This window comes from Heterodontus francisci, chromosome 47, assembly GCF_036365525.1.
Source record: "Heterodontus francisci isolate sHetFra1 chromosome 47, sHetFra1.hap1, whole genome shotgun sequence".
NCBI classification, from domain to species: domain Eukaryota; kingdom Metazoa; phylum Chordata; class Chondrichthyes; order Heterodontiformes; family Heterodontidae; genus Heterodontus; species Heterodontus francisci.
The window spans coordinates 932,065-954,812 of record NC_090417.1 but is presented as its reverse complement, the minus strand read 5'-3'; the positions used below and the strand labels follow the sequence as shown (position 1 = coordinate 954,812).

Below are 22,748 nucleotides of genomic sequence, written 5' to 3'. Positions count from 1 at the left end.
CAACACTTCTGCTGTTGAAATCAGTTGGCTTCAGTTCAATTTGCCATTGACCCTGAGATCTTTCTCTATCACTCAGTTCCAATCCAGTTAACCAATTCAGCCGCCATTTAATGTTAATACACGAGGTTCCAGTGGCAGGATGAACACATACTCGTTCCACGCACCACAGCAAGCGTTGCAACCACCCATGTTCATGGGAACTATTCCGTGTTTTTCGATTGCAGGATTTATGGGACTCAGGATGACAACAATGAGTTTTCTGAATCTATCCGAAAGTTGTTTCTGTCGTTTAACTCTTTAATGGACAGGCCTCTGGAGGAATCTGTAAAAATTAAGGTTTGTCCTTGGCTGCACGTCTGATGACAGAACTGTTACCTGAGGGATACATCACTCGTACATCTCACTCTCCCTGTGACCTCTCGACCATTGTTCTGCCAACCTTCTGAACTTTTTGGTGAATTTTATTTCACGATTTAGTGCTGAAAAAGGAAGATATTCCATTTCAAACACTCCCAGAACAGGTACAGCATGGGTTAGATGCAGAGTAAAGCTCCCTCTACACTGTCCCATCAAACACCCCCAGGACAGGTACAGCACGGGGGTTAGATACAGAGTAAAGCTCCCTCTACACTGTCCCCATCAAACACTCCCCAGGACAGGTACAGCACGGGGGTTAGATACAGAGTAAAGCTCCCTCTACACTGTCCCCATCAAACACTCCCCAGGACAGGTACAGCACGGGGGTTAGATACAGAGTAAAGCTCCCTCTACACTGTCCCCATCAAACACTCCCCAGGACAGAAAAAGAAAAAAAAAAACCAAAAAAAAACGGGTTAGATACAGAGTAAAGCTCCCTCTAAACTGTCCCCATCAAACACTCCCCAGGACAGGTACAGCACGGGGGTTAGATACAGAGTAAAGCTCCCTCTACACTGTCCCATCAAACACTCCCCAGGACAGAAAAACCCCCCCAAAAAAAACGGGTTAGATACAGAGTAAAGCTCCCTCTACACTGTCCCCATCAAACACTCCCAGGACAGGTACAGCACGGGTTAGATACAGAGTAAAGCCCCCTCTACACTGTCCCATCAAACACCCCCAGGGCAGGTACAGCACGGGGTTAGATACAGAGTAAAGCTCCCTCTACACTGTCCCATCAAACACTCCCAGGACAGGTACAGTACAGGTTAGATCTTCTCACTGAGTACAGATCCAAGTGTGTGCTCTATTTTATGCTCAGAGTCTTAAAGCAAAGCCCTTTGGCAATCTGGCCCTAGTTTGTTTGACAAATCTACAATGACATTGTCATGGCGATCAGGAAGTATTTTGAGTGAAGCTGCACAGTGCTGCATATTTTATTAACGTTATCTTCTTGTTCTCAGGGCGCTGCTTTGAAATATCTACCCACTATTGTGAACCATGTGATGCTGGTGTTTGACCCTATCGAACTCAGGTAACGGAGAGCAAACACATGACATTCCCCTTACACGCACACACACATGCCCATCTCGCACAAACATTCCTCCAAGGTTTGTGCCACCCTTTCCCATCAGGCCCTGACTCGTGCTGGCACACAGCGAGCTGCCGCCTTGCCCATTCTTCCTGTCGGACCACCCTCCTCGCCACCCCACCCAGGCAGCGAACAACAGGCCGTTCAGCCACGGCGGGCCTCACGGCCGAGTCCAATCCTTCCTGAGCCGTGGGAAGATTTTCACTGGGCATTTAAGAGGAGAAACGGGATTTTGGTTCGGTTACACTGGGAGTTCCGACAGATTTATTTTGGCGCCTCTTGAGCCCAGCAGGAATGCGCCAACTTTGCCCCTCTCTGTCACAAGCCCCTCCCGCCCAAACTGATCGCAACAAACCGGGGATCAAATCCTGGGACCTCTGTGCAGGTCACAGTGAGCTCCGGCATTTCGGAGCACCTTCTTACTTTCCCCACAGACTAAATAAGGCTCTCTTTCATTGCCTCCCCCTCACTAACACTTGGCTGTTTGTTTCCCCGTGCAGTGTCCTACTTACCAAGTTCATCCAGAGTATCCCCGACAACCAGTTAGTGCGGCAAAAGCTCAACTGTATGTGTAAGATAGTGCAGAGCGACCTCTTCAAGCAGCCAGGTGAGTGACACAGTGCTTCTGGGGTGACCCCTCAGCACTCCCCAAGGGGCCCCGACGCTCCCTGAGGGACCCTGGCATTCCTGACACATAGCAGAAGTCCCCGAGGGAACCTAGCGCCTTGCAAGGGACCCCAGACTTCTTAGAGGGACACCAACGCTCACTGAGATACTCTAGTGCTCCCCAAAGGACCCTGGAATGCCTCAAGAAGCAGTGAGTTACAGGACAGCGAGGAGAGGCAACGGGTTGGAGGGGGGGGCGAGGAGAGGCCGCGGGTTGGCGGAAGGCGAGGAGAGGCAGAGGGTTGGGGAGGGCAAGGAGAGGCCTCGGGTTGTGGGGTTGGGGGCGAGGAGAAGCCGCGGGTTGTGGGGGGGGGGCGAGGAGAGGCCGCGGGTTGGGGTGGGTGGGTGGCGAGGAGAGGCCGCGGGTTGGAGGGGGGGCCAAGGAAAGGCCACGGATTGGAGGGGGGGGCGGGGAGAGGCCGTGGGTTGGAGGGGTGGGCCGAGGAAAGGCCACGGGTTGGAGGGGGGGGCGGGGAGAGGCCGCGGATTGGAGGGGGGGGCGGGGAGAGGCCGCAGGTTGGAGGGGGAGGCGAGCAGAGGCCGCGGGTTGGAGGGGGAGGAGGGCGAGGAGAGGCCGCGGGTTGGAGGGGGAGGGGGGCGAAGAGAGGCCGCGGGTTGGAGGGGGGGACGAGGAGAGGCCGCGGGTTGGGGGAGGGCGAGGAGAGGCCGCGGGTTGGGGGAGGGCGAGGAGAGGCCGCGGGTTGGGGGAGGGCGAGGAGAGGCCGCGGGTTGGAGGAGGGCGAGGAGAGGCCGCTGGTTGGAGGGGGAGGCGAGGAGAGGCCGCGGGTTACAGGAGTGTGAGGAGATCAGGCGAGGAGAGGCAGCGAGTTACGGGACAGCAAGGAGAGGTGGTGCGTTACAGGACGGCAAGGCACGGTGGCATGTTATATGGGACCATCTCTCCTTACCAAGGTCCTTATTTGGATTTTCCTTGTAATGAAAGAGAATTTGTGATGACTTGGAGAGTTCAGTGTTGACTCAGAGCTGCTTTCAGTCGTGTGTTTTTTTTGGCTACAGTTGACTTCTCGATGTCGCCCCACAGATTGCCGAGACATTCTTCTCCCTCTGGTGATCGACCAGCTGAGCGGGCAACTCGACGACAACTCGAGCAAGCCTGATCACGAGGCCTGTGCGCATTTGCTTAGCAGCGTGCTGGAGGTTCTAGACCGCAATGACATTGTGAGTAGGCCTTTATCCACACCCTCTGACTCTCCGCTGGGGTCAGAGGGTCATTACGGCACAGATGGTGGCCATTCGGCCCATCGAGTCCATGCTATGTCCCTAATGGAAAAGGGAAGGGTGGGGACGGTGAATTTATACAATGAACGGGGGCTGGGAATCTCATTGGGGTGTATCAAATGTTCACTGGCACAGAGAAAGAACCCTGAATATCACTACAAAGTACATCTGCCATTGGCATGACTGGCAAAGGGGATCACTCAAACTGCATTAAGCACGGTGCTTCCGCCAGGTCACGCAGTTGGCATTTAAACCGTCCAAATGCACCGACCAAGCGTGCTTTTCAATATTAATCGCGAGGTGAAAATTTCAAGTACTATTGACTGCTTAAGGAGCAAGACTTGTTTCTTAAATTATTGTTAAAAGCTGTTATCTTTCAGTAACTTTCTCCTGAATTCCTTATCGGATTTATCAGTGACTATCTTATAATTATAACTCCTACTTTTGGCTCCTGTCATAAGTGGAAATGTCTTTTCAAAGTCTACCCTATCAAACCCCTTCATAATCTGAAGAATCTTCTCAGGTCACCCCGCCTTTCCCCAGAGAGTCGAGAGAATGTAGAACTCACGACCACAGGGAGTGGTTGAGGTCAATAGATGCCTTGAAGGGGAAGCTAGATAAGCAGATTATGTGGAAGGCGTTTTGCTAGGATCCATACGTAAGTCCTTGTGTGATGACCTGGGGCAACCCTGGTTATATGACCAGCTCACACCAGCGCTGCCACTATACATGACGGGACTGCCAATGAATGTGTTTACCCGGTTGGACAGCCCCCATCAGGGGTGGGCGATCTGACAGTTGGCAGAAGGGGATATTTGATCCGCAGCTTTCTGTCTGACATCTCGTGTTGTTCCAGGGACCACGCCAAGCCCACATTCAGCTGACAATGGAGAGGCTGCTGCGGAGGATAAACCGGACAGTGATCGGAATGAACCGCCAGTCCAGCCTGATTGTGAGTGCCTCTTACTCTCTCGTTCTGTGGCTCACAGTGTAGGCACGCCCATTGTGCTGACATGTCTGTGTGTATCTAACTCTCCGTACCACAAGGGATAGGCACCATACTGTTGCACCACGGACATTTGACAAAATTATTGACTCAACCACGGACATAGGGGCGTTTAATCTGTATATAAAGTACATTGCCAATCTAATGCCATCAAACCACAGTCCAATTTAAAACACATTTCTCCCTATCACAGAATCACAAAATTGTTACAGCACAGAAGAAGGCCATTCGGCCCATTGTGTCCGCACTGCCTCTCTGAAAGAGCTGTTCCCTCAGTCCCATTCCCCTGCCTTCTCCCCATAACCCTGCACATTCTTCCTTTTCACATAATTGTCTAATTCCCTTTTCAATGTTTCAATTGAACCTGCCTCCACCACTTTCTCAGGCAACGCATTCCAGACCTTAACCACTTGCTGCGTGAAAAAGTTTTTCCTCATGTCACTTTTGCTTCTCTCACCAAATACTTTATGTCTGTGCCCTTTCATTCTCAATCCTCTTGCAAGTGGGAACAGTTTCTCTCCATTTACTCTGTCCAAACCCGTCATGATAGAATACCTCTATCAAATCACCTCTCAGCCTTCTCGTCTCCAAGGAAGACAATACTAACTTCTCCAATCTATCTTCATAGCTGAAATTCCTCATCCCTGGAACCATTCTCGTGAATCTTTTCTATACTCTCTCCAATGCCCTCACGTCTTTTCTCAAGTGCGACGCCCAGAATTGGATGCAATACTCCAGCTGAGGCCAAACCGGTGTCTTATACAAGTTCAGCATAACTTCCTTGCTCTTGTACTCTATACCTCTATTAATACAGCCCAGGATACTGTATGCTTTATTAACTGCTCTCTCAACCTGTCCTGCCACCTTCAATGACTTATGCACATATACACCTAGGTCCCTCTGCTCCTGCACCCCCTTTAGAATTGTGCCCTTTATTCTATATTGTCTCTTCATGTTCTTCCTAGCAAAATGAATCACTTCACATTTCTCCTCATTGAACTTTATCTGCCACCTGTCTGCCTATTCCACCGACCTGTCTATGTCCTTTTGAAGTTCTATGCTATCCTCCTCACAGTTCACAATGCTTCCAAGTTTCATATCATCTGCAAACTTTGAAATTGTGCCCTGTACACAAGGTCTGGGTCATTAATATATATCAGGAAAAGCAAGAGTCCCAACACTGATCCTTGGGGAACTCCACTACAAAATTTCCTCCAGCCTCAAAAACATCCATTAACCACTACTCTTTGTTTCCTGTCACTCAGCCAATTTCGTATCCATGTTGCTATCGTCTCTTTTATTCCATGAGCTATAATCTTGCTCACAAGCCTGTTGTGTGGCACTATATCAAATGCCTTTTGAAAGTCCATGTACACTACATCAGCAGCATTGCCCTCATCAACCCTCTCTACTACCTCCTCAAAAACTCCAAGTTAGTTAAACATGGTTTTCCCTTAAGAAATCCATGCTGGCTTTCCTTAATTAACTCTCATTTGTCCATGTGACTATTGATTTTGTCCCAAATTATTTTTTTTAGGAGTTTTCCCACCACCGAAGTTAAACTGACTGGCCTGTAGTTGCTGGGCTTATCTTTAAACCCTTTTTTGAACAAGGGTGTAATATTTGCAATTCTCCAGTCATCTGGCACCACCCCTGAGTCGAAGGAAGACTGAAAAATTATGCCCAGTGCCTCTGCGATTTCCACCCTCACTTCCCTCAGTATCCTTGGAGGCATCTCATCTGGCCCTGGCGCTTTATCCACTTTAAGTTCAGACAGCCTATCTAATACTTACTCTTTATCAATTTTAAACCCCTCTAGTGTCTGACTTACTTCCTCTTTCAACATTGCTTGGGTTGTATCTTCTTCCTTAGTAACGACAGGTGCAAAGTATTCATTTAATACCTCAGCTATGCCCTCTGCCTCGGTGTGTAAATCCCCTCTCTGGTCTCTAATCAGTCACACTCTTCCTTTTATCACCTTTTTACTATTTATCTTCCTATAGAAAACTTTGGGATTTCCTTTAATGCTAGCTGCCAATCTCTTCTCATGCTCTCTCTTTGCTTCTCTTATTTGCTTTTTCACTTCCCCTCTGGACCTTCTATATTCAGCCTGGTTCTCCATAGTATTTTCTACCTGGCATCTGTCATAAGCACACTTTTTCTTCTTAATCTCTACCTCTTTTGTCATCCAGAGAGCTCTGGATTTATTTGCTCTACTTTTCCCCTTCGAGGGAACATACCTTTACTGTGCCCGAACTACCTCTTCTTTGAAGGTAGCCCGTTGTTCATCGTCCAGTTTTCCTGCCAGCTTTTGACTCCAATTTATTTGCCCCAGCTTCATTCTTACCCCATTGAAGTTGGCCTTCCCCCAGTTAATTGTTCTTACCCTGGACTGCTCTTTGTCCTTTTCCATAGTCAGCCTAAACCTTATGATACAATGATCACTATCCCCGAAATGCTCTCCTACTGATACTTGATCCATTGGCCCACCTCATTCCCAAGAACCAGGTCTTCTTCTGCCTTCTTTCTTGTTGGACTAGCAACATAGTGTTGTAGAAAATTTTCCTGAACACACTCTAGGAACTCTTGCCCCTCACTGCCCTTTACACTACTGTTATCCCAGTCTATGTTTGGGTAATTAAAGTCCCCCATTAAAACTACCCTATAATTTTTGCACCTCTCCCTAATTTCCTTGCAAATTTGTTCCTCCACATCCTTCCCACTAGCTGGTGGCCTATAGACAACACCAAGCAATGTAACTGCACCTTTTTTGTTCCTTAGCTCTAGCCAAATTGATTCTGTCCTCGACCCCTCTGGGACATCCTTTTTCTCCAGCACTGCAATGCTCTCCTTAATCAACACTGCCACCCCTCCCGCTTTTTCCCCTGTCCTATCTTCCCTGAACACTTTTTATCCAGAAATATTTAACACCCAGTCCTGCCCTTCTTTGAGCCAGGTCTCTGTTTTAGCCACATCATATTTCCACATGACAATCTGCACCTGTACCTCACCAGTCTTATTAACCACACTCCGTGCATCCACATACATGCACATTAACCCTGATTCAGACTTCATTACTTTCTCCCTTACTCTGACCCCACCTAATAACGTACTATTCCCGACTCTCGTGCTATCTATCTCCCCCAGTATTCTGTGCACCTTGGTATTCCTCTCTAATACTTGCTCCTGGTTCTCACGCCCCTGACTAGTTACCAGTTTTGCTTCCCTCCAATCTGAGCTCTTTCTCAGGTTCCCATTCCCCTGACAATTTAGTTTAAACCCTCCCCAACAGCACTAGTAAATCTCCCTGCGAGGATATTCGTCCTCATCCTGCTAAGTTGTAACCCGTCCATCTTGTACAGGTCCCACCTGCCCCAGAACCAGTCCCAATGTCTCAAATCTGATGCCCTCCCTCCTACACCAGTTCTCCAGCCACTTGTTCAATTCTCCTATTCCTGTGCTCGCTTGCAGGTGGGACTGGGAGTAATCCTGAGATTACTGCTTTTGAGATTCTGCTTTTTAATCTCCTTCCTAGCTCCATAAAATCTGCTTTCAGGACCTCATCCCCCTTCTTACCTATGTCATTGGTACCAATGTGGACCATGACCTCTGGCTGTGGACCCTCCCCCAGAAGAATGTCTTGCAGCCTCTCCATGACATCCTTGACCCTGGCACCAGGGAGGCAACACACCATACCGGAGTCACGTTTAATGCCGCAGAAACACCTGTCTGTTCCTCTTATCTAACGAATCCCCTATCACTACTGCTCTTCCACTCCGCTTCCTCCCTTCCTGTGCAGCTGAGCCACCTGTGGTGCCACAGACTCGGCTCTGACTGCACTCCTCTGAGGAACCATCACCCTCACCAGCATGTAAAATGGAAAACTGATTAGTAAGTGAGATCATATCGGGGGACTCCTGCACTACCTGCCTGGTTCTCCTAGACCACCTGGTGGTCACCCATTCCCTATCTGCTTGCCTGCTCCTAATCTGTGCTGTGACCACCTCCCTAAATTTGCGATCCACATAGTCCTCCGCCTCGCAGATGCACAACAGTGACTCCATCCCCAACTCTAGTTCCGAAACCCGGAACTCAAGCTTGTGCAGCCGGTGACACTTCCTGCAGATGTGTTTGTCCAAGACACATGGTGTGTCTATGACTTCCCATATGCCACAGGCTGTACATTCCACTCGGCAGAGCTGCCCTGCCATACCTTAACTTTACAGACTATTTATTATAATTAGAATAGCTTAGCTTACCAGGTACTCACCAAACAACTCCTCCACTGCACTGAAGCAAGAACCAAATACTGGAGGGTTTAAAAAAAGTAGGAAAAAAAAGAAAAATGGAGCACCTCTGCCCCTTTCACCAAACTCGCCACTCACCAAACTCGAATCTCCACACAAAGCTTGTAATCTGCACACCATGAGTCTAATTGACCTTACCAATGATAAAGCTTTGCCAGTACAAATAAATCTTACTACTATAAGTAAACCTTACAAATGCTGATGAACTCTCATAATACTTAATACAGTTTATGTATTAAGTTGTCCCAATTTGAACTAATACACTCACTACTGGTCTCTCTCACTCTATTATAAATTATAAAATTCACTTTAGTTTTTAGTTTATATACTAAAGTCTTATTCTATATTTGATTTAAATTAAATTAAAATTAAAAGCTTACCCGTATCCCTATAAATAAAGTAGCTTAGCATACAGGCATCAATGGAGAGCAGCACAACTGTATTAGCCAGCGAGCAAGCAAAATAGTATACAATGCCAAGGCAAATTACTTTTGTAATTTTGCTGCGAGGTTATTTCAAAACACAAGGTTAAAGGGTTGTCCAACATTTTCACATGGGGGGGTGCCACATTACATTTCTTTCTTAATATCTGAGAGATAAAGGCATTAAAAATTTATCATGCTACTAATCAAAACAACAACAAAGGTACATTTTTGTGAAAACGCTTTAAATGAGAAGACTAATTTCTTGAGTTACTTTCTGGCCACTATGTTGGACAGGTGTGCTTGGGAGGTTAAAACGTGAAAAGTCTGAATCTTGACTCCAACCCACACACTTCCGGTTTCAATGTAGATGTGATGGGGTTTACTTTAACGCACTGGTTATTTTGTTCTCTCCTATTTTGGCCCACTTTGGATTACTGCTGACAGTATCATTGAGCGTGCTGGCCTGACGGAGGCTAACTGGGAGATAGTGGAAGTCACAGTAATAAACCTGCAGGCCTGAACACCGGGATAATCCCTGGGAGCTTCCGCAGGGAAATGGCTCTGTACTCCGAAAACCGTGGCTTAAAATCAACCTCTTTGTCACGGGGACTCAGTCCTAGCACTCCCTAAGGAGTTGAGCGGGCTTCCAATGGGGAGACTCCCCTTTGTGCAGCAGACTCTTTGCCAGTTTGGCATGCTTCGACACTGCAAATTGGTACTCTGGCTGTCCGCTTACACAGATTGGCGAAGCTATTTTGTGGTGCCAGCCAGACTCTTGCTTTCCAGTGCCATCAGCTGACTGAAAGGGCCAGTAGTGAAGAAAGGGGCCTGCTCCCAGTTTTGCCCCAATTCCATCTTTCCCGCTCCCATGCTGTGGGGAAGCACCCAGTCCCGTCGGCACTCAGTGCCCCGGCTCACTTCCTGGTCACTTGGAGGGCAGTGTGTGGAATCCGTCCACTAGAAGCAGTGCGAAAGGAAAGAGAGGGTTTTTTTTCCATTGGCGTTTCCATGATGCTTACTCCCTCTGTGCCTTCTCCATAGGGTCCTTTTATCGCCTGTATGATCGCAATCCTGAAACAGATGGAGGATCTCCATTATGCCCACTATATCCACACATTCAAGACTCGCCACGACATCATTGTAAGTAAATTCTTACCCCAACTCATTCTTTATAGAGTTGTCAGGGTGCAGGAGGAGGCCATCCGACCCATCGAGCCCATGCCAGCTCTCCCCAAAACCTCTCCCTCGAGCTTTTCACAGTTGTGAAATGGATTTGACAAAGTCGATCCCAGCGAGTTGATTTGCTGTGGTGACACCTGAAGAACACGAGTTTCAAAAGGGAACAGATTCAGAGTGAGACGGGAATCCAGGAAGAACATCTTCAGCCGAAGGTCGATGAGAGTTGTGGGGATAAGAACTGGACAGTAATGAGGCCATAGAAAAGAAGGGGGTAATGTTTACATTTACAAAGTGCCTCATTGAACCATCAAGATTTTATCAGACCGTTGATAAGAGAACCAGAGAGAATTTTTTTTTTAACACAGTGAGTTGTGATCTGGAATGCACTTTCTTAAGGGTGACGGAAGCAGGTTCATTTCCATCGCTGAAATCCCCACGTTCAACATCCTTAACCAGAAACTGAACTGGACCAGCCATATAAATACTATAACTACAAGAGCAGGTCAGAGTAACTCACCTCCTGACTCCCCGAAGCCTGTCCAGCATCTACAAAGCACAAGTCAGGAGTGTGATGGAATGCTCTCCACTTGCTCCGACAAGACTCAAGAAGCTGAACGCCATCCAGGACAAAGCAGCCCACTTGATTGGCACCCCATTCACAAACATTCACTCCCTCCACCACCGACGCACAGTGGCAGCAGTGTGTACCATCTACAAGATGCACTGCAGCAACTCGCCAAGGCTGCTTAGACAGCACCTTCCAAATGCACGACTTCTACTAACTTGAAGGACAAGGGCAGCAAATGCATGGGAACACCATCACCTGCAAGTTCCCCTCCAAGCCACACACCATCCTGACTTGGAACTATATTGCCGTTCCTTCACTGTCGCTGGGTCAAAATCCTGGAACTCCCTTCCTAACAGCACTGTGGGTGTACCTACACCACATGGACTGCAGCGGTTCAAGGAGGCAGCTCACCACCACCTTCTCAAGGGCAATTCGGGATGGACAATAAATGCTGGCATAGCCAAGTCCCACGAACGAATAAAAACTTTCAAAAGGAAATTGGGTAAAACTTGAAGGGAAATCTTTTGCAGGGTGATGGGGAACGAGCAGGGAAGCAGGACTAATTGGATAGATCTTTCAAAGAGCTGGCACAGGCACGATGGGCCAAATAGCCGCCTCCTACGCTCTGTGATTCTGAGATATCTTGAAGCACTGGATGCTGTTAATTACCCTTCAAGTACAGTGACTGGTGCCATTGAGACAAACACTGCAGTCTATCAGTGACTCACACAGTCACGAGGCAAATTTTATCATGGCTTTAAGAGGGAATTGGAAACTGCCCTCCACCCCCAGTTTTATACTCTCACTGACCTTGCTGCGGATATTACCAAATGAGGATGATTCCCCCTCGATATGTGTCTTGAGACAGAAGGGATTTAGGAATGTGGGGTAATTGAGGTTGAGGTCATGCAGTAATGAACAGGTTTGTTCTGCAGAATTGACTACTCTTGTACTTAAGACAGTTGGAAGTTGCATTTGGTGCTGTCTGTGGCTCAATGGGTAACACTCTTGCCTCTGAGCTACAAGATTGTGGGAACAAGTCACATCCAGAGACTTCTGCACAAGATCAATAGCGACGCGCTCAGTGCATTACTGAGGGAGTGCTGCACATCCAAGGTGCTGTCTTTTGATTGCGACTTTAAACTGCTGTTTCAGGTGGATGTATTTGGCGCAATTTTGAAGCAGAGCAGGGGAGTTCTCCCCAGTGTCCTGGCCAATATTTATCCCTCAGCCAATATCCTTGGAATGGATTATCTGGTCATGATCTCCTTGCTGTTTGTGGGAGCTTGCCGTGCACAAATTGGCTGCCACGTTCCCTCCATTACAACAGTGACCATTCCATTGGCTGTAAAGTGCGTTGGGATGTCCGGTTGTGAAAGGCTCAGTAGAAATGCACTTTTTTCCCCTGAAGTACATGTGCGGGAGCCAGTCCATACTGGATGAGCCACCTTCTTGGAGAGAACTAACTGGCTTGCTAGGCTGTTTCAGAGGGCAGTTAAGAGTCAGCAACATTGCTGTGGGTCTAAAGTCACATGTCGGCCAGACCGGGTAAGGACAGCAGATTTCCTTCCCTAAAGAGTGGGAGTGAACCCGATGGGTTTTTACAACAATCGGGGAGTTTCACGGTCACCATCACTGAGACTAGCTTTTTAATTCAAGATTTATTTAATTAACCGAATTTAAAATCCCCAACTACCATAGTGGGATTTCAACTCACATTTTTAAATGACTAGTCCAGTAACATAACCACCATGCTAGGATACCCATCTATTAGACCCAGTGAATAATAACGTACTGATTATCTTGCCTCGCCTCTGGAGACGAGCACTTGGACATGAATGAGGCAGAGTTGGTGCTGCACGTTTGGTTCCTGTTGGGTTTGTGAGGAGTCGCAATTGGCTAAGTACAGCCTTTTTGCTGTTCACGGCTTCTGATCACCAAATCTTCTGGTGCCATCGCAAGAATGAATCCCCTTTTTCTGGGCGGTTGGAAATTGATTGGCGCTCCATTTTTGCTTCTTTCCCGCAGGACTTCCTGATGGAGACGTTCATTATGTTCAAGGATCTCATTGGGAAGAACGTTTATCCATCGGATTGGATGGTGATGAATATGGTGCAGAACAGGTAGGGGAAGCAGTGGATGCTGAGTGTGATCCGGGACATTGGTACAAAGCCTTTGAGCTTCCCAAAATGGCATCACCCTGACGAAAGAGCTGGAGGCCGGTCCCAAGGCACAGTGGGGAACATGACCACGGGCTTCTATGGTCCTCATTTAAAACATGATTCTGTTTAAGACAGAATTATCCTTGTGTTTAGCATCAGAATCTGTCAGACATCTGAATTCTCCACAGCTCCAAACTCCATTCCCTATCTTCCGATTCCATCCCTCGCCCTGGCAGCAGTCTGAAATTAAGCCAGTCTGTTCACAACCTTGGTGTCTTATTTGACCCCGAGATGAACTTCCAACCTCATATCCGCGCCATCGCTAAGTCCCGTCTCTTTCCACTTCTGTAACATCACCTGCCTTCGCCCCTGTCTCCGCACATCTTTTGCTGAAACCCTCATCCATGCCTTTGTTCCCTCTAGACTTGGCTATTCCAATGCACTCCTGGCTGCTCTCCCACATTCTATTCTCTCTAAACTTGAGGTCGTTCAAAACTCTGCTGCCTGTGTCTTAATTCACACCAAGTCCCGTTTCCCGATCACTCCTGTGCTCAGTGACCTACATTGGCTTCCGGTCAAGCAACATCTTGATTTTCAAACTCTCGTCCTTGTTTTCAAATCCCTCCATATCCTCGCCCCTCCCTATCTCTGTAATCTCCTCCAGCCCCACAACCCTCCGAGATATCTGCGCACCTCTAATTCTGGCCTCTTCAGCATCCCTGATTTTAATCGCTCCACCATTGGCGGCAGTGCCTTCAGTTGCCCAGGCTCTGGAATACCCTCCCTAAACCTCTCCAGCTCTCCACCTCGCTTTCCTCCTTTAAGACACTCTTTAAAACCTACCTCTTTATCCAAGCTTTTGGTCATCTGACCGAATATCTCCTTTTGTGGCTCGATGTCGTACTTTGTTTCATCATGCTTGTGTGAAGCACCTTGGGGCGTTTTATTACGTTAAAGGTGCTCACTGCATGGAGTCCCACATGAAGAGCAGGCACTTGGCACAGCTGCCGGGGCATTGCTGGCATGCCTGGAACTGCTTCATGGATGGGGTCACTGCATTCAGTAAGGGGGACAAATAGGTGTTGGCAAAGGAACAAAGTGGAATATTGGCCCTTTCCCCAGTTAAATTCCCCCCTTTACAGCCTGGTATTTAGTAACATATTTAAGAACACAAGAAATAGGAGAAGGGGGAGGCCATTCAGCCCCTCGCCATTCAACAAGATCATGGCTGATCTGATCCGTGGCCTCAACTCCATTTTCCTGCCAGTTCCCCAGAACCCTTGACTTCTTTCAGAACCAAGGCCGCTAGATGGAGAGGGTACAGAAGAGGTTTACCAGGATGTTGCCTGGTCTGGAGGGTATTAGCTATGAGGAGAGGTTGGATAAACTCGGATTGTTTTCACTGGAACGACGGAGGTGGAGGGGCGACATGATAGAGGTTTACAAAGTTATGAGCGGCATGGACAAAGTAGATAGTCAGAAGCTTTTTCCCAGAGTGGAGGAGTCAGTTACTAGGGGACATAGGTTTAAGGTGCGAGGGGCAAAGTTTAGAGGGGATGTGCGAGGCAAGTTTTTTTACACAGAGGGTGGTGAGTGCCTGGAACTTGCTGCCGGGGGAGGTGGTGGAAGCAGGTACGATAGCGACGTTTAAGAGGCATCTTGTCAAATATATGAATAGGATGGGAATAGAGGGATATGGACCCCGGAAGTGCAGAAGGTTTTAGTTTCGACAGGCGTCAAGATCGGCTCAGGCTTGGAGGGCTGAATGGCCTGTTCCCGTGCTGTACTGTTCTTTGTTCTTTGTACAGATGACCCATGATCTAATAGAATGGTGGAATAGGCTTGAGGTCTGAATGGCCTCCTCCTGTTCCCATGTACATCTCATATCCTCTGTGAATTATCACACGACTTTCAGAGACAGTCCAAGATGTAATTGTTCAATCTGATAAATGTTGAACCAGTCTCTGTCTCCAATGAGTCTGCTGGTGCCCCCTCCTCCTTTTCCCCCCACCCCGCTAGGCCTGCTTGTTAGGCTCGGGCACGGTCAATCTCACCACCCCATCAGTTCCACAGCCTAAACGTCCCGCTGGTTCACTCCCACTGATATGACCAATTTGACTTGTGCTCGTCCCGCTACTGCCTCTCTCACAGCCTCCCTTCAGGAAAGAGGTCAAGGCCTTGGAGGTGGTGTAGAGGGGATTGACTGGAATGGCACCAGGGATGAGGGGCTTCCATTATGTGGAGAGACTGGAGACTGGAGAAGCTGGGGTGTCACTGCTGACATTTCAGAGACGTCCACTCAGCTGACACTGCCAGATGAAAATCTCTGCAGAATTCGTGAGGACGCTCCCAGGCTCGCCTGATTCCTGATCCAAAACCGTTGAAGAGTTGTTTCTTTCAGGCCTCCACTGGGTGCTTACCAGCACCCAGAGGGTCTTCAGCTGATGGCTCATGGAGGCGACTTTTCAGGAGAGGTGAGGGCCCTGCAGACAGGTACAACTACAGCAATCGAGACAGACCAGAGTGGGACGTGTGGGCGAGATGGGAAAGGGCTTCTGTGGCAATGCCACTGTGGTTGAAAAGCCTGCCGATACTCCTTGGTCAGACTCACAGGTGGAGAAGCAGTACTTGGGGAGTTGTGGGACTGGGGGTGGGAGGAGGAATGGCCTAGTGCGAGCAGTGATGGAACTCCTGTCCCAGCCAGACGGCAGAAGTCCCTTACCTGTGGCAAGTTGAAGAGGTCGCGTGGCTTTGTGCTCAGTGTATATTTTTGCTGCCTCCCCTGCAGGGTCTTCTTACGAGCCATCAATCAGTTTGCAGCCGTCCTCAACAAGCTCTTCCTCGACCAGGCCAACTTTGAGTTACAGGTGAGCCAGGATTAATTCTGGATGACAGATTTCAACAGCTTCGCTAAAGGAGGGGAAGGAATCGATAGGGTGAGCTGAAGAGTGATGGGTGGAGGCTCATGTGGAGCACAATAGTTGGCACAGACTGGTTAGGCCGAATGGCCTCTTCCTGCGCTGTAGGAACAGTCAAGGTTGACTTGGTGACTGGAAGGTTCTGAAATGTAAACTGAGAGCCTGTGCTCAAGTGTCAGTTGTGGCTTAGTGGGTCGTGCTCTTGACTCTTAATCAGAAGGTTGTGGGTTCAAGGTTTACTCCAGGTCTTGCATGCAATAGTCTAGGTTGGTGGTTGTGAAAGCCCCTATATAAATGCAAGGCTTTTTTTTTGTTAATTCATCCTGTGTCTAATGATGTGGAGATATTAGTTGATCAGTTAAATATTCAAATTTCAACACTCTACCTCAGTAACAAAACAGATATCAGAAGTCAGCCTATGAGTGTCCGCCCTTATTTATTAACGGTAGTTTTTTTTTATCCTCTCATGGGATGCGAGTGTCGCTGGCAAGGCCATCCCTAATTGCCCTTGATAAGGTGGTGGTGAGCTGCCTTCTTTACCTGCTGTCGTCCGTGTGGGGTAGGTACACCCAAAGTGCTGTTGGGAAGGGAGTTCCAGAATTTTAGTCATACAGAAAGCAAGAGAGGAAAACAAGTAAAAAAACTTGGATAATGGCCAGAATAGATGGTCCTGAAACGAACCCCAAAAATCTGATTGATCCATTAAATTGAATCTCTTTTTTACAAAAGAGATGTGTCCTGAGTCTTAAGAAAAAGATAGGAATGATTTAGGAAGAGGAATTCATTTAGAAGAATGAGAGGTGATCTCATTGAAACACATGAAATTCTGAAGAGACTTGCCAGGGTAGATGTTGGGAGGATGTTGGCCATTATCCAAGTCGTTTACTTGTTTTCCTCTCTTGCTTTCTGTGTGATTGTTTTTTCTAACAGTCTGTCTCTCATTCTTTGTCTCTCTCGCCCTGACTTCATAGCAGACGGATAATCTAACTCATTCCTGTGTATCAATGTGACACGACTGGTCTGTCAAATTTCCAGGAATGAGACTGGATCAAAATTCCTAACAGCACTGTGGGTGTACCTACCCCACATGGACTGCAGCGGGTAAAGAAGGCAGCCTTCCTGGTCTTCGCAACATCAAGTCGTTCACCTCAAATCCTGATCTTTTGTGTTACAGAAAAATACAGTTTGATATCTCATAACCTTTCCTCAGAAGTTACATTTCTTTGTACTCTGTAAGGGTAGTGATTTCCAATAACTAATATATCGATCTCCATTCTCGCATTTGATTTGTAAAGTAGACAAACACTCAACGCCCTTCCACTTGTACAAAACTATTGTACTTGACTTCCCTCCTTGGGCTTGACTTCCTTATTTCTAGCTTGCATAATTTTATTTATCCTCTTCTGTAGCATTGCTGGTGTAAGCGATAGCCGTGGCTCAATGAATAGCACTCTTTCTTCAAAGCCAGAAGGTTGTACGTTCAAATCCCACACTGGAGTCTTGAGGACATAATGTAGGCTGACACTCCCAGTGCTGGTACTGAGGGAGTGCTGCACTCAGAGGTGTTGTCTTCCATTAATAGATCTCTCTGGTGGATATGCTATAGTGAAGAATATATATGAAGAAGAGCAACAGAGTTCTCCACGTATCCACCTTAAGTTCCGAAGAATGCCATAAAATGTAGGGCCCCACTTTGATGTGGGGAGCTTGGTGTGGTATTTAGGGATGGTTCTATGAATACCAACCAATAGGTCTGAAGGCTCAAATGTATTCAGCTGGCTGCTGATAGGAGCTGGTCGCGAAGTGGTAATGCCACTCAGCTAGTAATTCAGACCAGGTGAGCGACATGGGTTTAAGTCCCACTGTGGTAACTGGTGGAATTTACATTCAAATAATTAAGAGCAAAAGGAACTTTTGGGACTTTCAAACGGCTTTTAGATAGGTATATGGATAAAGGAGAATGATGGGGTATAGATTAAATTGTCCTTGACAGAGGACAAAGGATCGGCACAACATCGTGGGCCGAAGGGCCTGTTCTGTGCTGTATTTTTCTATGTTCTATGTTCTATGTTCTATGAATCTGGAATTGAAAGCTAGTCTCAGTAATGGTGCCATGAAACTATCATCGATTGTTGTACAAAATCCATCTGGTTCACCAATGTCCTTTAGGGAAGGAAATCTGCCATCCTGACCTAATCTGGCTTACATGTGACTCCAGATCCACAACAATGTGCTTGATTCTTAACTGCCCTCTGAAATGGCCAAGAAAGCCACTCAGTTGTCAAGGGCAATTAGGGATGGACAACAAATACTGGCCTTGCCTGTGATGTCCAGTGAAAAAGTAATAATTTTAAAAATGTAAATAATTCTTTCCTTTCCTTTTCAGCTCTGGAACAATTATTTCCACCTGGGCATTGCGTTTCTCATCCAGGACTCGCTGCAGCTGGAGAGTTTTTCAAGAGAGAAACGTAACAAAATTATCAGCAAGTAATGTTAATTTCCCAACCCAACTATATTTAAAAAAAATATTTAGAATATGTTGTCCTATATTCCCTGAATGCACAAACATCTAAAGCGGAGCTCTTGGAAAAAAACTCATTCATGTTAAAACATGATAATTGATTTCAGAGTCTGTTGACATCGTCAAGTACTCGGCCTCAGGCAGTGAGAAAGCCAGATAGGCCGTGAAGTAAAGGCCTGCCACCCGACCTGAACCCAACAACATGTGTTGGGTTTGAGTTGAGTCGGGTCGCTCTTCCGGGTCCGGCTTTTGGGTTCGGGTCGGGGCCGGACACACACACACTACTCCACAGACTGAGTCTGTGCAATGAGCGAGTGAGCGTCTCTATGACGTCATCGCACTCATACCGAAGCGTCCTTCCATTCTATCCATCCAAAAGTGGTAAGTACAGTGAGCGCACTATGGTCGGGTCGGGCGCAGCTTGGGTCAGGTGTGGGGAAAAAATGGAAGGACTCGGGCCGGGTCGGGCTCGGGTCCGATGTGCTTCTGTCAGGTTCGGGTCAGGTTTTTATTTTCCAGACCCGAGCAGGCCTTTACCGTGAAGGTTAAAGGTTACCTTAGCAGTTTGTGCTGAGTTGCTGACTGCCTGTAGGGGGGAGTTCCAGTTGGCCCTTGCGTTAAGGAGGGAGGGGGAAACCAGACCAGGTGCTTAATCCTACTCACTCTCCAGTAACCCCATGTGCCAGGTTGGTGATTGGTTGGGGGTGGGATCTGTCTTGGCCATGATGGCTCCATCGGAATGGTCACACAACGCTCTGATGCACATTGGCCAGCTTTACCGCTGGAGAATGGACACTCAAGGTGAGACAACTGGCTCTCAGGGAATTGTCACAACGGTAAGAGTCACATGTCGTAAAGGGAGCCTAGGGTTAAAGGATGTTGAAGAATTCATTAAGGCACACTCGTTATCTAACCGGTGCTGTACGTGCCCTGGAGTGTTTGATGGGGACAGTGTAGGGGGAGCTATATTCTGCATCTAACCGATGCTACACTAAGTTGGGGGAAATTTCTGTAGCAATATTGGGTGCTAAAAGTTACAATGTGCTCTATTCCCCAACATTCCCACGGAGAGCCAACTGAATGCAGACGTTTGCTTTGAATGTAACCATTCCTTGCACTGAGAGATAACATTTGTTTTTGTAGATATGGAGACATGAGGAAAGAAATTGGTTTCAAAATACGCGACATGTGGTACAACCTTGGTGAGTATGAGACCGGAATAACAAATAATGGCTCAGCTGTAGATTTTGAATGTCTATTCAGCATCTCAAGGCCGAGTGGACACACGGAATGAACTGGCCCTCAGCTGCACTTCAGACAGATTACAGATCATTTGGTCCATCCTGTCTCTGCTAACTCTTTGCGAAATCACTCTGCAGTTAATTCTCTCAAATATTTAGCAACTTGCTCTGTCAAAGCTGCATTCGTTTCCGCTCAACTACTACCTTGGCAAAGCCTTTCAAGCTCTAGCAGATCTCCACTCCTGCTTCAAGAAATTTCTCCTACCGTCTCTTGTGCATCTCCCCACCAGTAGAAACAGTTTCTCCCTGTCAAAACCCCTTATCATTTTGAAGACTTCTTTTCAACCAACTCCAGCTTCTCCAGTCTCTCCAGATAACTGAAGTCCCTCTTCCCTGGTAGTATTCTGGTCAATCTCCCCTCGCCCTCTACAAGGCCTTGACATCCTTCCTGAAATGTGGTGCCCAGTATTCCAGCTGGGGCCTAACCAGTAAATTATAAAGTTTTAGCAACCTTCTTGATTTTGTACTCTATCCCTCTATTTATAAAGCCAGGGATCCCAAATGCTTTTTTTTACAGTCTTATCAAGTAGCCCTGCCACCTACAAAGACTTGTGTACACAGTCTCTGTTCCTTTTTTTAAAAATTCATTCATGGGATGTAGGCGTCGCTGGCTAGGCCAGCATTTATTGCCCATCCCTAATTGCCCTTGAGAAGGTGGTGGTGAGCTGCCTTCTTGAACCGCTGCAGTCCATGTGGGGTAGGTACACCCACAGCGCTGTTAGGAAGGGAGTTCCAGGATTTTGACCCAGCGACGGTAAAGGAATGGCGATATAGTTCCAAGTCAGGATGGTGTGTCGCTTGGAGGGGAACTTGCAGGTGGTGGTGTTCCCATGCATCTGCTGCCCTCGTCCTTCTAGGTGGTAGAGGTTGCGGGTTTGGAAGGTGCTGTGGAAGGAGCCTTGGTGAGTTGTTGCAGTGCATCTTGTAAATGGTACACACTGGTGCGACCGTGCGCGGCCGTGGAGGGAGTGAATGTTGAAGGTGGTGGACCTTGCATTTACTGTGCTTTGGATCAGAATTCAATCCATTTCATTTGACATGTCATTGCACAATTAGGGCGGCACAGTGGCGCAGTGGTTAGCACCGCAGCCTCACAGCTCCAGGGACCCGGGTTCGATTCCGGGTACTGCCTGTGTGGAGTTTGCAAGTTCTCCCTGTGTCTGCGTGGGTTTTCTCCGGGTGCTCCGGTTTCCTCCCACAAGCCAAAAGACTTGCAGGTTGATAGGTAAATTGGCCATTATAAATTGCCCCTAGTATAGGTAGGTGGTAGGGGAATATAGGGACAGGTGGGGATGTTTGGTAGGAATATGGGATTAGTGTAGGATTAGTATAAATGGGTGGTTGATGTTCGGCACAGACTCGGTGGGCCGAAGGGCCTGTTTCAGTGCTGTATCTCTAATCAAAATAATCAACTCGCCTTCCTGTAAACTTTAACAATTTCTTGGAAACTGTAGAATGTATCTGCAACGATCCCTGAGCATAATTGCACTGTACAAAAAGGAAATAAACTTACTGGCCTCCAACTCTCCAAAATAGGATTCCAATATAAGAACCTTTTCCCCTTTCCTGTGTTTGACAGAATTCCGACCGGGTTCTTGCCATCACTTCACATTGGGAATTCTGCAGCCGCATTAGTCAATGGTTGCACGTTCTTTTTGGAGTATCCTGATGACTGTTGAACGGGTTTGTGTTGTGTTCCAGGGCCTCACAAGATCAAGTTCATCCCTGGGATGGTGGGTCCCATCTTGGAGATGACGCTGGTTCCTGAACCGGAGCTCAGAAGGGCCACGATCCCCATCTTTTTTGACATGATGCAGTGTGAATACAGTGTCAATCGGTCTTTTCACATGGTAAGCAAGCGTGTATAGTCCGCAAGAGAACGATGGCTTCCTAAGCTCGACAAATGCTGCCAACTCCTGGCACTGAGCCCAACTGGCTCAGACGACGCCCGGTTCAAACCCTGAGCTGTGCTGGGTGGACTGATCTGTCACAGTCAGCTGCAGAATCCTCAAACCGAGGAAGCGATGATTGAGCCCCCAGTTCTTGCTCCTGGTGATTCTTTTTCTGTGTAACTGTGGAGAACAGCGCCAGGTTCACTTGTGATGCCCACTATAGACAGATAGCCAGCTGGCATTCACTGCCCATGAACCACTGGGTGAGGGCGTCATAATGCCCAGCTCAATTCTGTGGCTCAAAGGCCCAAAAAAAAGAGAGAGCGCTGATGAGAATTCCGTAAAAGGGCGCTGCTAAATACTGTGCAAAATGGGCGCTCTGTATAAAACAGCAAACACTTCTTTTTTTCAGTTCGAGAATGAGCTCATCACGAAACTGGACCAGGAGGTAGAGGGTGGCGGAGGGGACGAGCAATACAAAGTCCTTCTGGAGAGAACGTAAGGGTTGAATGTCGCGCTTTCGACCTCCCGCGCTTGCGCACCTCATGCAGCTGTCTTGTACAAGTTGAAAAACGGTTCATCGTTAAATAAGCTGCTTCTTTTGAGGGAAGGTTAACGTCTGTGTGTCAGGGATGAATGTCGGGCAGCATTGATCCCAGGTTTTCCGTGTTTATGCTGGAAAGTCTTTCTAAGGCTCAGCTTGACTCCAGCATTAATTTAGAAGATAGGGCTTCAAGACTGACTCGACGACTTTGGGCTACAAATCCAGGCTGATAAACAAGTACTGTACTGAGGGAGTGCCACACTGTCGGAGGGGCAGTACTGAGGCAGTGCTGCACTGTCGGAGGGGCAGTACTGAGGGAGCGCTGCACTGTCAGCGGGGTCAGTACTGCGGGAGTGCTGCACTGTTAGAGGGGGCAGTACTGAGGGAGTGCTGCACTGTTAGAGGGGGCAGTACTGAGGGAGTGCTGCACTGTTAGAGGGGGCAGTACTGAGGGAGTGCTGCACTGTTAGAGGGGGCAGTACTGAGGGAGTGCTGCACTGTCAGGGCCCC

General features: G+C 47.9%; 1 protein-coding gene across 3 annotated transcripts in view; it reads left to right on the top strand.

Moving 5' to 3' along the window:
- dock5 (dedicator of cytokinesis 5) overlaps positions 1 to 22,748 on the top strand; it is a 108,135-nt gene that overhangs the window by 62,804 nt on the left and 22,583 nt on the right. For all 3 annotated transcript variants that reach the window (XM_068023004.1, XM_068023005.1, XM_068023006.1), the window contains 12 exons: positions 225 to 336; positions 1,383 to 1,453; positions 2,011 to 2,117; positions 3,219 to 3,355; positions 4,272 to 4,367; positions 10,195 to 10,293; positions 12,929 to 13,023; positions 15,851 to 15,929; positions 18,367 to 18,467; positions 19,645 to 19,703; positions 21,504 to 21,652; positions 22,107 to 22,192. In XM_068023004.1, the coding sequence (XP_067879105.1) occupies positions 225 to 336; positions 1,383 to 1,453; positions 2,011 to 2,117; positions 3,219 to 3,355; positions 4,272 to 4,367; positions 10,195 to 10,293; positions 12,929 to 13,023; positions 15,851 to 15,929; positions 18,367 to 18,467; positions 19,645 to 19,703; positions 21,504 to 21,652; positions 22,107 to 22,192 (1,191 nt within the window). The remainder of the gene's footprint in view (positions 1 to 224; positions 337 to 1,382; positions 1,454 to 2,010; positions 2,118 to 3,218; positions 3,356 to 4,271; positions 4,368 to 10,194; positions 10,294 to 12,928; positions 13,024 to 15,850; positions 15,930 to 18,366; positions 18,468 to 19,644; positions 19,704 to 21,503; positions 21,653 to 22,106; positions 22,193 to 22,748) is intronic.